Below are 13,899 nucleotides of genomic sequence, written 5' to 3'. Positions count from 1 at the left end.
CCAACAGGCATAGCTGGGTGCCAAGTGGGGGAACAGAGGAAGCCCCTTACCAATGAGACACCCACTAGGCTCTACCTGTGGCTCCTAGCACACCAGAGAGGTCCTGCCTGTGCTTGGTCCCTAGGCCAGGGGACAGTAAAATGGATGAAGTAGCATCCCCAAAGGCTGTGATGTTCACCCATGCACAGATGCAGCTGCTCCTCAACCACATGAGGATTATTGTCTACTCTCAGACACAGCTGATCCTGCCAGTCCCTTCTCGAACTCCATAAAGCCGTCATCAGCTGGGGGATGGTGGACACACTGCTGGAGCACCTGCTGTGGGCCAGGCACCATGCCACAATCCTCAGTTTATTCTCATGGATTCCACAAACTGCCCTTAGACGCCTTCAACTGTCCACGCACTGAGTGCACCATTACTCCCGCCATGATGCTAGGTATAGGAGACCCCATTCGAACAGTGCCCTCTGCCCACGGGGACAAAGCACTCGTGCCAGACCATGATAAGGTGTGTAGGGAAGACTGAGCCCTTAATGATAGACATGTCATGTGGCTAGCGACAGGAGGCAACCACAGAAGTGAGGTCTTGGCCTAAAGCCCACTTGCAGCCTGCTCACTCCCCATTAGCCCTTGTGTGGGAGGCATTACATACCTGCCCGGCATCCAAGTAGTGGGTCACCTGGAGAACCAGGAAGAAGACACGCAGAGACTCCTTCTGGATGGGGTTCCCTTGCCAGTTCTCAACTATCTGTCCACAGAGGGTCAGCAGCGGGTGCACTTCCTGTAACTTGCGCTCCATCAGCAGCAGCTGGGGAGGGAGGAGCAGGTGCTGGGAGCACCTCTTGGTGCCCAGGTCTGCCCCCCTCCAGGGGAACACCAGCACCACAAAAAGAGGGCAAAAAACCAACCCAAGGCTGCTTCTTCCTTAGCACAAATCCTTGGAATCGGAGTTTCACTCTGGGGGGTCTCACCCTTGCCACAGCCTGCTGTGTATGAGGGTCTGGGCCCATAAGAGGCTACACTATGGCAAGTGAGCGGGGCCTGGCCTCATGTCCTCCACACTAGCCCCACTCCACCCAGCCTTGACTTACCATTCCTTTGCTGAGCAGGAACAGGGCCCTGGAAAAGAAAGGGTGAGTCAGTCTGTGAGGCCCTGGCACCTCCTGGGATGACTGTGCCACCCCAATGTTCATGGGGACCTAACGTGCAGCAGTCCCTGGTGGTCCCCAGTGAGGTCTGTTTTATTTACGAGGCTGTTCTACTTCATCCTGTTTGAGCTTTCTTTACTTTTTTTTTTTTAAAGATGTTATTTATTTGAGAGAGAGAGAATGAGAGAGAGAGAGCACGTGAGAGGGGGGAGGGTCAGAGGGAGAAGCAGACTCCCTGCCGAGCAGGGAGCCTGATGCGGGACTCGATCCAGGGACTCCAGGATCATGACCTGAGCCGAAGGCAGTCGCTTAACCAACTGAGCCACCCAGGCGCCCTTCTTTACTTTTTTTTGCCTGGGTTAGATGTTCATGAGGCTCAAAAGCCCAGAAGGCATAACCAGGTGCTCAGAAGGTGTGGAGTAGCAGAGTACGGAATGGCAAGCGTGCCACAATCCCAACCTGGATTACAGAGTAGAGAGGGGCTCTGTGTCAGTGGATGGCACTGGGCAAGCACTGGGGGGAGGCAGGGGCTGCTGCTTTCAGGAATCCCTATGGTTGTGCAGAGCCCACAGGCCCCCAGTTTGTTCAATATCGAAGTCTCTGTCCCGCCCCTCTTGGCAGAATCCCTGTGTGCTATGACAGATACTCCATCAGGTAGGCACCATTCTCCCCATCTTCTGGATGAGGAGACGGAGGTGGGGAGATCACAGTCACATAGAACAGATGTCTATGCTCCAGGCCACCACACCATTCCCCGCTGTTACCTCAGGGCAGGTAGACTGTAGGGTCTACCTGCCCATTGTTCAACCATCAAAATGTAAGGCTGGGAACTTTTTATCAAGGTTCCTATGGTGTCACACATGTTATCACCCTAGATTTATGGTCAGAGGTTCTGGGCCAAGGGATCTGCAGCTGCTGTGCCCTGATGGGAGCTGACCCAGGCCGCCTGTCCACAGCAGTGGCAAGAAGCCTGGCAGGAGACACTCTTGAGTGAACATGTGTAGTGTTCAGCTGTCCCCATGCCCTGTTGGGCCTGAGGGGCACTAGGAACCCAGGGATAGCTACAGCACAAAGGGGTCAGGGAAGGCCAGGAATGTGGGGCCAGAGTGTGTTAACAGCCACCATCTCGGGGCAGGGTGGCCAAGGGTCCAGGACAGCCTGGAGGAAGCTGAGTGACTCCAGTGGGCACTTTCAAGTCTCGAGTTCAGAGAACAGAGCCAGGGACAGTTTTTTCCCAACAACTTCACGGGCTAAGATTAGCCTCAGTGAAACAAAACATTTCAGAACCCTAATGCATACAACAGAATAAGAGCACCGGTGCCTGATGCCTGTCCACTGTAGAGCTCTTTAAGGGGGAAAAAAAAGAGACAGAGTGGAGGCCTTCACAGAGGGTACACAATGAAGCACCAGTGCCCTCTGACCCCTGGCCCCAGGGTACCAGTCTCCAGACCTCAGTCTAAGCAGTTCTGTGGGTAACATGAACCTACGTCCCCTCTTTTATACAAACGTCCACTTACTCCGTCTCCTATTGCACATCTAAAAGCTCCTCAGTGTCCCCTGAGAGGAGACACCAGGGTTGCCCGCAGACACTGCCAAGCATACCACGCACACCCTCTGGGAGCACCACTCGTGCATCTGTGCCTCAAAGGGACCAGCCCAGCACATCATATGCGCACTTTTTAAGAGATACTAGATCCATGCAAGAACTGAGAATACAGGCTGCCCACCCCCCTTCAGTCTACTCTCCCCTCCAACTTCATGAATCAACAGGGCAAGAGATGTCGGGTGCTGCTTTCATCTGCATGGTTTTTACTTTGTGCAAAAGTGATCCCCATTTCGAGCCAGAATGCCAATATTCTTTGTTGTCCGGGACAAGATAGCTGGGCTGTCTCCAAGTAAGAGGGACAGGGGTGTGGAGAAAGGGTGCCTACCGTGTGTACTCGGATCCCACCACCCGGGCGTACTCAGCCCCCACGCCCAGGAGGTCGCAGGCTGACACCAGGTCCTTCTCAAGTGTGTGCAGTTGCTAAAAAGGAGAGAGTAATGACACTTGCTTTACAGTACCTAGTACCTGACCTTAGTGCTCCGTCGGTGACTTAAAACTGAACCTCCCCACACACCCACAAAGTTGTTTCAGTTTTGAGCTAAATCAACCAAATTATCTCATCATATTAACTGCTTTGGGTATAGAACTCTACTTCGTCTACAGTGTACCTCATTTAAGCTTGATGGCTCACCGAGCCAGCAATTAACCCTTACAGGCACAGACCCCCAAGACTTTGTGAGTGTGTTGTGTACTATGCAGATCGCCTTTGGAGGCTAGTCACTAGGGAGGCAGCCAGAGGGGCCCGAAGGCCTTGGTCAGGAGCTTCGGCTCCTACATGCACCAATGCAGGTGACTCACAGTCTGGCTGCACAGGCAGGTGACAGGGTTGTCATGGAGGGTGGGCAAGAGCAACCTGGTAGGCAGGCTGATTCTGAGACAGGAGAGACTGGAGGCCAGCCAATGAGGGGGAGGTGTGGGCAGACTCCAGAACAAAAGAGGTATCCCTCACAGTAGAGCATACCTGTCCCCCATCCTCACCCCCAGCTGGCAGGCCTCTTCACTGTGGCCAGGAAGGCCAAGCCTAGAAAGCCCACCACCACTGAAGTGTCTCAGAGCACAGGGACCAGCCACATCTGGGGAACTGAAGGGAGGCCGGGCGGGGGACCTACATGGAGCCTGGGCTTGACTCAGGCACCCATTGCCCAATAGTCAGTCCCTCAGAATCTCAGCTCAGCTCTTACAAAACACAGTGGATCACTGGAAAGAAACGCTTCCCGAATTTAAAAGAACGCAGGCCAAAGGAAGCCCCAGAAGGGAGGAGAACATGAAGACAAGGCCCTGTGTTCCCTGGATACTCCCACCATCACCCTGGGTGCTGCATGGGGCAGGGGGGGGTCTTGCTGAGGACAAAGGCTGGTTAGCATCCCTGTGTTCCCACCCATTCAGTGCAGCAGCCTAAGGAGGGCCAGTGTGTCCTGGAGGGTGTTATTTGTACTCAGGCGGGCCTGCCCCAAGGTCAGGGCTCCTGCTGATCACCCATGCTTCTTGGCCAGTGCGGCAGTACTCACAGCAAGCTGGAAGAGCAGGCGGCAGTGCCAGTATGGAGTCTGCTGTGAGATCTGGATCGCTTTCCGCAGCAGTGGCTTTGCTGCATCTACGGAATTCTGAAAGGAAACAGTCAAGTTTGGGGAGGAAAAAACAAGCCGGCAAGCAAGCTGGATTCCTTATGGAACAGCTGCGGTGCCAGAAGGCCACTCCTGTTCGCGCTCACCAAAGGATTTGTGGGTTGCCAATTTACTTTATTAAAAGAAGAAAAGATTTTATTGGACTCACTGGCTGGGAGTTTTTGCATTGCTCTTAAAATAACTCCTCATTCAACTAAACTGAAAAGTAGCTTTAGTCCAAAATCCTCAACAGTCCAATTAGACAACAAATTGCCATCTTTCCTGTTCTGCAACCAGAGAGAGGGGCCAGGGATGTGAAACAGGCACTCCCTGCTGCCCAGGGAGCCTCATGCGTGGCTGCTCAAAGCAGGGAAAGGTGATTTTCAGCTATGCCTGAAATCAGGCACCAGGTTAAGAAGGCATATGGACTTGTTAGGAACGAATTGCCCTAAACCTAGGAACAAGCCTATTTTCCAACAGTCTTTGATAGAAAAAATCTTCTGGCCTTCATAGCAAGTGATGACCCATGGATGCTCTATGCCAGGGTATGGAAGGTAGAAAAGTAATGGGAAATATTAAAAGCCAGAAGGGAGTCCACTTCTGAGCGCCCCAATTGCCATTGTGCCTTTGCTCCAGGGAGAACAACTGCTTTCAGAAACCTTCATGTGCTCTTACCTCTTGACAGTATAACTCAGACAAAAGACTTGCTGCTTCAAATTTAACATCTTCAAACTGTTGGATCTAATAACATCCAGTTAAGGAAGGAGAGACACGGCAAAGAGGTCAGTTCAAAAGGGCCACAACTTGGGGTTCTTACATGGTAGAGGCTGGCGGGACAGAAGCATCCCTGCCTGCTCTGAAGCGTCAAGTTCACCTACTCCTCTAGCAACCCCCGTGTCTGATGCCGGCTGGGTGTAGAGCTAGATGACAGGGCACAAACAGGAGGATGGCACCCAGGGAGAAGATGCTGGTCTGCAGGGGTAGCAACATCAAAGAAGGGATTCTTCAGGTGGGGCAAAGCCTAAAACTTTGTCATGGGGGGATTAAAATTTACAATACAATCTTTGCTCCGCCCCCCTACAAATGGAGCTTTCCTTAAAAGGAATGGTACCAACAAGAAAAGGATACTTGCTGTGATATCAACCACTGAAAAGAAAAAGAAAAAAGGATTAATTCTCAGCCAAATACTAGGTGCCTGCTTAGTGGCTCCACTTTGGGATTTACACAGGTTGTCCTGTCACCAAAAGCTGCAGGTGTTCAGTTTAAGTGGGAAGGTGGCCTGCTTGGCCTGAAAGGGTAGGCTCACTTTCCCTGCAATCCCACAACCAGAGTGCACCTGGGAGAGAGAGAATGTTTACCTGCGGGATCCCCTATGGATAGTTTTCTGTCCTGCCAGCCCCCAAAGTCAGATTCAGAGCCCCCTCCTACCACAGCAGAAATGCTTTAGGAGTGCTGAGAGCCCCATGTACCACTCACTACAGTACATGGACCATCGGCAAATCATGACACAAGGAATCAATTACAACTGGAGAGTGGGTCGGGAGGTGTCAGTCCTTCCTGGAGAATTGACATTTAAAAGATGCTTGGAAATGAGCAAAGCTAGTCTCAGAGTGGCGGTGGAAGTGCTCCAAGAAGGACTGGTGTGGGCAAATATGGCCAGGTGGTGGCGGGGATGGCTCTAAGACCTGAGCTCACTGTCCTACCCTCTGCTGGCACACACACCAGCACAGGGTTCAAGTGACATGCACCCACTTGGGGACCGCTGTGCCCTGCAGCTCCATGTTCCAACAGGAGGTGGTGGTCAGGACATGTGTGGGCCAGTCCTCCACATGAAGTACACCAACCATGCTCTGTCAGACCGCACAGGACCCAAGCATACACCGGACACTGTTCTTGTCAACCCATTCATTCTACAGACATTCACAGAGCCTTGCCAATTGCTGGCAGGAAAATCTAGAGCTGAAAATTAGACCCTGACTCACCATGTTCTATGGGAAAACAGTGTGTGTGTGCAGGGATGATGCCTGGGGTTGGGCCTCGAAAAGTGAGAGTGTAGAAAGTGAGGGCGGAGGTGTCCCCAGGCAAAGAGGGAGTAGGAGGTGCTCCAGGCAGAGAAGAGCCCATGAAAAAGGCAGAGGACCAGGAAGGTTAGGCTGGAAGGCCCAATGCTTCTCTGTGCCATTCATGTGGCAGCCCTGCCTATGGATGAGAATGCCCCAATACCATTCCCGGAGTCTTTCTCAGTCCGAGGCATAAAACAGAAGCACCTGATCAGATCTGGGTTTTAAGAGTACCTAGAGCAGCAAAGATAATGTGTGAAGGGAAGAAGACGGCCCATGGGGCTGCTGGTCTTAGGGCTAGAGATGCTTCTGGGCCAAGGGTGAATGGTGGCCCAGGAAGTCACAGAGGCAGGGAGACTTAAAGCTGCCTGAGACCAGCTGCCTGCAAAACATAGACGAGCCAGGAGGGGGCGCTGTGGGAGAGGGAGAGAAGAACAGACCGGCTCCTGACAGATGCATGCATGAGCACATTGCAGGGCCCAGGCAAAAGGCACTCTGCAGCCAGCCTGAGTGTCCCTTCCCAAAGCCCCCCCTGCAGCAGGGACAGGAGGAGCTCAGGGTCCCTGGGACGGGGGGGGGGAGACTAGCTTCATGTGGGTGATGTCAATGGAGCTGGTAAATACAGAAGTCAGGGTGTGCTTTCTACAGAAACCACTACTCTCCATGGGGAAGTTCAGTGCAGGGAGAGAAGCTCCTAAAGACCACCAGTTGGAAGGACAGGGGAAACCAGTGGAGGAAACTGTGACTGGAGACATGGTTGGGCCGGGAGAGCTGCAAGACTGGTCCGGTGTCAGGGCAAGTCAGTCACTTTCCCAAACAACTATCAGACTTCACTTCTGTATCTTTGTAACACTTGCAACACAAATGCACAAACCAGAAAATATGGACACATCAGAAAATACATCTCACAACTATATACATAGAATACCTTACCTAAGGTGGCTGCTTAATTCAAAGTTGCTACCTGATCTATACGTTTTACTATGCAATGCTAAAAAATAGCTTTTATGTCTCCTTCCTCATGATAGAGAGAAGCCAAAGTGAGAGCTCTCCACTGCTGGGCAGTCTGCAGCTGTGGGGCAGGGATACAAACTAACCTACCAGAAGTTCCTGGGGTTACCTTGGGGCCCTCAGGGGGAAGTAAGGGTTACCACCACAGGGCCAGCACAGAGCCACAGGGGGTGGATGGGCTAGAATGAGCACATGCCTGGAAGATTCCATCCAGGGCTGACAGTGTTTCAAGGCTTCTTGTACCTCAAAATCAAGATAATGTTTTTTAAATTAGGTTTTTAAACCATCAAGATGTGTAGAAATAGTTATTAACCGCAACTCCTTTTGGATGCAAGCACAGCACTTAGGAGCCAGCCTGCCTCCTTCTGCTGTGTGACCTTGACTAGGAGAAAGCCCCTGTCAGCACTGTCATTAGCAAGTTGGAACTGGTCCCTACCTCATGGGTTTGTTGAGGATCCAATGAGATAGTGTCCCTGAGAAGACCACATGCAGAGCCTGGCATGTAGAAGGTGACAACAATACTTCAATGATTTTCAAGCAGGAACAGGAAGAAATCAGGGGTTGGAGGGGGGCAGGGGGACGAGTTGGTGGAACCGTGAAGGGATGGTTCCTAGACAGATTTCACATCCTGAAGTCAGAGGAGGCTCAGAGAGTGAGAGTGAAGAAAATAGAAATGAAAACAGGAGGAAGCACAGATCACTCTTCCCTGAAAATGTTTAATGCCAAGCTCTGCAAATACAGCTTCTGCACAATGTTCTGCTCCCAGTGATGGGGCATGGAATTTGGCAGGACATGATGCTGAGGGATGAAAGATGTGCTCCAGCCACGCCTGTTGATGAAAGGCCCAGAACTAAGCCCGCTCGGGCCTTAAGAAGAGAAAGGGAAGCATTTAATCACTTGCTGAGAAGGTAAACCAGAGATTCTCAGGTTAAAGCTGGAAGTGGAATTCACAATCATCTGGACGGCACAGCTTGGAGCTGCTTTCTAAGTCAGGAAGCAAAACCACCACTAAAAAGCAGCTCCACTCCAACCAAACCCAAAGAGAAAGCAAACATGGCATTGACAGGGATACCACAGTCAAAGAAACTAGTGTATAAAGGAAGACTACCTGGATTATAGAAACTAATGAACAATTCATTGCAGAGAAGTAGCATTTATTCCTCTGTGGCTTTCAAATCAGCAAAGTCTAAGATGATGATGCATTTTCTAGGCCAAAAGATAAAGAGAAATATGATCAAAAGTTTAGTTAACAGGGTATAGATATACATCTAAGTACAGACATGCAGATTTTTTTGATTCCAGAGGACGTGCAAATGACTAAAATGGAACTGTCTGCTGGAACGACAGTGTGAAAATAAGGCAAGAGAAGACTGAAAATGCACAAAAGAACAGGTGCACCAAGAGGAAAGCCAAGGTGAAAATGAAATGAAAGGGAACACAATATGAAAGAATCTACAGAAAATAGCTTCATAAATTCTCTAGCCAAGAGATTTCTGAGAAAAGCGACATCTCTTAAAATCATGAACTATTTACTCCAGGAGTCCCAGAGCAGCCAAGAATTCTGATGACACTCACACACCATTGCCAAAACCATAATCTAAAAGGGGAGACTCTCAGGTGAAGTGTCCAGCCATGCGCCACAACAGCTATAGGAGTCGCTGAGAAGACCCGGGGAATGAAGAAGCCAGGAGGTGATCCAAGGGCCTGCAGAAGCAGGAACCAGAGAGACCAACAGCTTTGACCTCAGAGAAAGCTGCTAAGCAAAGGGAGAAACATCCTCCATACCTCTGATGGAAACACTTAACAGATGATTCTCTCAAAGTTGACAGAACTGATGAAGCCGATGGGTAAGTATAAAGATTATTATTTTTAAAGATTTTATTTATTTATTTAACAGAAAGAGACAGTAAGAGAGGAAACACAAGCAGGGGGAGCGGGACAGGGAGAAGCAGGCTTCCCGCTGAGCAGGGAGCCCAATGGGGGCTCGGGCCCATGACCCCGGGATCATGACCTGAGCCTAAGGCAGACGCTTAACTGACTGAGCCACCCAGGCACCCCAAAAGATTATTATTTTTTAAAGATTTATTTATTTATTTGAGAGAGTGAGCGAGTGAGAGAGCAAGAGCGGGGGGTAGGGGGGGTGGGGACAGAGGGAGAAGCAAGCTCCCCGCTGAGCAGGGAGCCCAATGCAAGGCTCAGTCCTAGAACTCCAGGATCATGACCTGAGGCGAAGGCAGAAACTTAACTGACTGAGCCACCCCGGTGCTCCAGATGGGTAAGTATCTAATACATTCCTTCTACAAATTTTACAAATGCAGTTGAGGCAGTTAGACACTGACAGGAAGCAAACAGAGAGTAAATAATCTAACCTTACATTAAAAAAAGTGATTACCAAGGAGGCTGGGGGTTTCTCAAGAGAGAAAAGAAAAAACATGTAAATAACAGGGAAACTGAATGTGGTAGTAAGTTCAGAAGCCCATTAAAAGTTTTACCTACAGCACTTACAAGTTACAGAAAATTAGTTCAGAAAAGAACAGCAGAACGAATAATCAAGGAGAAAATAGTCATAAAATACTTGAGTCATTTACATTAAAAAAAAAACTTGGCAGAACATGCGACTCTTGATCTCGCATTGGGAGATTAGAACCCCACATTGGAGGTAGAGTTTATTGAAAAAAAAAAAAAAAATGCTTTTTTATACTCTGGGTTGGCTCCCTAAAAAGAAATTGGAACCTCTTTGGCCATTTGCTCTTCAGGACTAGAAACAAACCACTTCTAAAAGAAGAACGTATTATGATTTTTTGTTGAGCAAGTCTGGGAAAAGAATGAATAAAAGGTGAAAGCAGCCTGACTGGGGGAAAATCACAGGACTAACCAAGAATGAAGATTAAAGAAACATGCTTGTGTTGCAACACAATGGGAGATTACATACAATTGCAGAAGGAAAACAGCACAGAGAACAGCCCTTTAACTGAAATCTGGACAAATTCCCAGCTGGGGATGCAACTGACAGAAAGGAAGGGATTTCCAAGTATAACATTAGTGTGAGGTCCCCCCCTACAGAGGGGACCTTGTGGCTCTGTGGGAAACCCCACAAGATTCAGGGTTCTGTAAAATCAAGGGAAGACATTTCACAAGCATAAGATTTAAATTATGGGTCCAAAAGCCCAGTGGCTACAAGGAAGCAAAGCAAGGCATGGCTGCTTCCCCTCTACAGCACTGGGTGGGCAAAATGGGACAATATACACAGCAAATATGAACCACTGCTAGAAAAAGACTCAATGACCCCCGAGACAAGGGAAGGGAGGTGGTAGGATTTGTTGTGAATCCAGAGAAGGGAGAGCTTCAGAACTGTAATTCACTGAAGGCACTAGGCCACCAGGCCTGAGCGGTCAGCCTCCAGCACGCCCATACCCAAGGAAGTCTGGGGCTTCATTTGATTTCAGCCTCATCACTACCCAGGAGAGACCTTACACCAACTGGTCACAGCTCAGGCACTCCTTGGGATCGAACTGACATCCTGAGACGTTCTCCAGGTTCACTTTCCCCATCCCATTCAGGCTACTCAAATGTCACTCCTACAAATAGACTTCCTCACTACTTCTGCCAAAAAAAGCTCCTCATCAACTCCATCTCTTAACCCTGGACCATATTTTCCATGGTTCTTCTATCATGGCCTAACCTTTTACTACATACTTAATGTTAGTCTCTTTCACATGAAAACATAAACTCACGTTGACAGTGACTATTTTAGTCATCACTGACCTATGGCACCTAGAATAGAGCTTGGCACCTGGTGTGAGCTGAATAAATATCTGCTGAATGAATAGAAGGGATAAAAAACTTCATAAAAACAATAATGACTTGTTGTCTAGGCATTGAAGTTGGCGATCCTGAGCCCAGGTTTGAGCCACTTTTGTTAATAACTTGATGTGTAGCTTTAGGCAAATCATTTCATCTCTCTGGACCCATACTGCCTCACTCCTAAAACAAGGAAGGTGATCAAGCAAGGACTAAAGTCCCCTTCCAACTCTTTACACTCTGCAAAACAAAGATTTGATATCGTCCCAAAGGCAACTCATTACTGGCCACAGGTGGGCTGGGATTTACCTCAGATCAATACATTTCAAAAACTTAAGTTGATTCTTCCTAAGAAATCTCTCCTTTAAGTCAAATAAAGCTGGGTAAATAGCAAATGAAAGGCTGGTCTGACAGGGAGCACACTGTTACTGCGACAAGAAACAACGCCAAGGGCGCCTGGGTGGCTCAGTTGTTAAGCAGCGGCCTTCAGCTCAGGTCATGATCCCAGGGTCCTGGGATCCAGCCCCGCATCAGGCTCCCTGCTCAGTGGGAAGCCTGCTTCTCCCTCTCCCACTGCCCCTGCTTGTGTTCCCTCTATCGCTGTGTCTCTCTCTGTCAAATAAATAAATAAAAAATCTTAAAAAAAACAAAACAAAACAATGCCAAGGCCAGAAGGGTCACAATGACAGCCACCTTCCCACATTCTTTGAAGCACCAAGATCCCACAAGTCAAGTTGGGGTTACGGGGTCTCTTCTGAAGGGGATAGACTAATGGATGATGGGAGGAAGAGAAGTCACCAGGGATACAGAGAGAGCAGGAGCTTGGAGATCCCCCCATCCCACCCCACCGAAGCAAATGGTTCTGGAACCTAGGCCCCCCTCAGTTCTGCCTTGAAGAATTTTAACCTCTTCTCTCTGAGCCTCTGCCTCCCATCTATGACACCCTGCATCAGTGATAGGGGCACAAGACCCTCCAGACACTTATCAGACTTCCGGGTCCAGAGAGAGGATGCCATCTTAGGTTTCCTGAGAAACCAAACTTCAGATTCCCAAGGGATGCCTGCACTGTCACCTTGACCCTCCCCTATCCTGTGTCACTTCAGGAGGGCGCATTCAGGCTGACTGATGCTCGAGGGGCTGAGCCCTGAGGAGTTGGAAGCTGCAGGTCCCAGTGGCCGATCTGGTGGCCTTCCCTAAGGCGCCAACAGATGATATTCTCCTGAAATCCTGAAGAATTTGGGGACCCTGTTGCTCCTGATAAGAGACAACTCTCAAGTACCCTGAGCGAGGTCCTGGGGCCCTGCCTGTCACCAGAGACTTTAAGTAAGGTACAGAGAGAGGCCCTCGGGTCCCCTGAGAGGCTGGCGACTTCGGGGTCCTGCTGCCCGTGCGGAAGACGCGCCCCAGGTCCCCGAAAAGAGGCCAAGCGGCCCCTGCCCGCTGGGGTCGCAGTCCGTCAGCCCAGGCCCCGAAAAGAGCCCGCGCCTCCTCCCTCGCGGCCGGGTCCGGCTCACCGCCTTCTCCAGGTGGCTGCGCGCCTGCTCGCTGTTCTTGGTGTGGTGGTAGAGCACGGAACCGAGCTGCAAGTGCGTGCGGGCCTCGATGCGCTGCGGCGGCTTGAAGGGGAACACGGCCTGCAGGCAGTGCACACACAAGCGAATCTTGGGCGGGCTGGAAGTGCGGAAGTGCTCGGCGAAGCCCAGAAGCGCCAGATACCACGACTCGGCTGCCTCCGCCTGCGCTGCCTGGGCCGCCGCCGCCTGGGCAGCCGCAGCCGCTTGAGCCGCCATTTTGGCCTCCACAACAACAAGCCGCCGCCACAGGGAGGCGGAAGCAGGCGCGCGGGGCGGGGCCGGGGGGGACGTCTCACGTCTCTCGCGATAGCTGCCGCATAAAGCATTCTGGAACCTGTAGTTCGTCTTTGGAGTGGCCGCGGCTCCGGGGAAGTGTGCGAAAAGTCGGTGCCCTTTGGTCCGCGGGACTAAGAACAGACATTGCCAATAGCCTGGGGTTTGTTTTTCTTGGGGAAAGACCGCACGTATCAACTCAGTGGCCGGACTTGGTGGGCCGACACGGACTACGTCTCCCATCAGGCCATGCGCACTATAACAAGTCTTCTCAAGTGGAACCGGAGCATTGTGGGATTGGATGAATCTCAAGATGGACAACCGGGATGTTGCAGGTAACAGCCCCCGCCTCACTTGAAGCGCTCGTCTGGGTCCGTGGGGCTACCCGTCGCCGTTTCGTCCTCCCATCGGGTCTGCCGCGGCCCACCGGCCCCTCGCCTCAGCCCCTAGGGCGTCCCGAAGCGGCGGCTTCTGCATCTTCCCCGTCTGCCGAGACCCCAGACCCGGTTGCTGCCCCCACCGCCCGGTTTGCTGTGGGCGCCTGGTATTCCGTAAAGGCTGCCACTGGGTCGGCCCTGCTCTCCCTTTCCCAAATAATCGCCTTCGGGACTGGTCAGAGCTCTGCTTCCCGAAACAGCAGCAACCTTGGGCTGTCCTGCGCCCCTCTGTTCGTAGCAGCCGTGGTCTGGCCTGTGTCCGCTTTCTGAAAAAGCTGCTTTTTCGAACTGCTCTAGGACTCTCTGTACACACTTTCTCAGTCTTTTGAGCCCCCACTTTACACAAATCTTGCCCTTCCCTCTCTCCCAGACCTAGCCCGTCCCC

General features: G+C 51.0%; 2 protein-coding genes across 4 annotated transcripts in view; one reads left to right on the top strand and one right to left on the bottom strand.

Moving 5' to 3' along the window:
• MAU2 (MAU2 sister chromatid cohesion factor) overlaps positions 1-13,058 on the bottom strand; it is a 34,085-nt gene extending 21,027 nt beyond the window's left edge. For 2 of the 3 annotated variants that reach the window (XM_025885701.2, XM_025885699.2), the window contains exons 1-7: positions 12,745-13,058; positions 5,487-5,504; positions 5,034-5,099; positions 4,263-4,358; positions 3,080-3,174; positions 1,092-1,119; positions 653-808 (exon numbers count right to left, since the gene is read on the bottom strand). In XM_025885701.2, the coding sequence (XP_025741486.1) occupies positions 653-808; positions 1,092-1,119; positions 3,080-3,174; positions 4,263-4,358; positions 5,034-5,099; positions 5,487-5,504; positions 12,745-13,020 (735 nt within the window). In that variant the 5' untranslated portion in view covers positions 13,021-13,058. The remainder of the gene's footprint in view (positions 1-652; positions 809-1,091; positions 1,120-3,079; positions 3,175-4,262; positions 4,359-5,033; positions 5,100-5,486; positions 5,505-12,744) is intronic. The other variant, XM_025885698.2, reaches the window with a different exon arrangement.
• A 134-nt stretch (positions 13,059-13,192) lies between these two features.
• SUGP1 (SURP and G-patch domain containing 1) overlaps positions 13,193-13,899 on the top strand; it is a 32,517-nt gene continuing 31,810 nt past the window's right edge. Inside the window, exon 1 of the mRNA XM_025885034.2 lies at positions 13,193-13,412. Coding sequence (XP_025740819.1) covers positions 13,379-13,412 — 34 coding nt within the window. The 5' untranslated portion in view covers positions 13,193-13,378. The remainder of the gene's footprint in view (positions 13,413-13,899) is intronic.

Source organism: Callorhinus ursinus, unplaced genomic scaffold (genome assembly GCF_003265705.2).
Source record: "Callorhinus ursinus isolate GAN/ISIS: 27379988/994484 unplaced genomic scaffold, GSC_fseal_2.0 scaffold15, whole genome shotgun sequence".
Lineage (NCBI taxonomy): Eukaryota > Metazoa > Chordata > Mammalia > Carnivora > Otariidae > Callorhinus > Callorhinus ursinus.
This window is presented reverse-complemented; position numbering and strand designations above follow the sequence as displayed.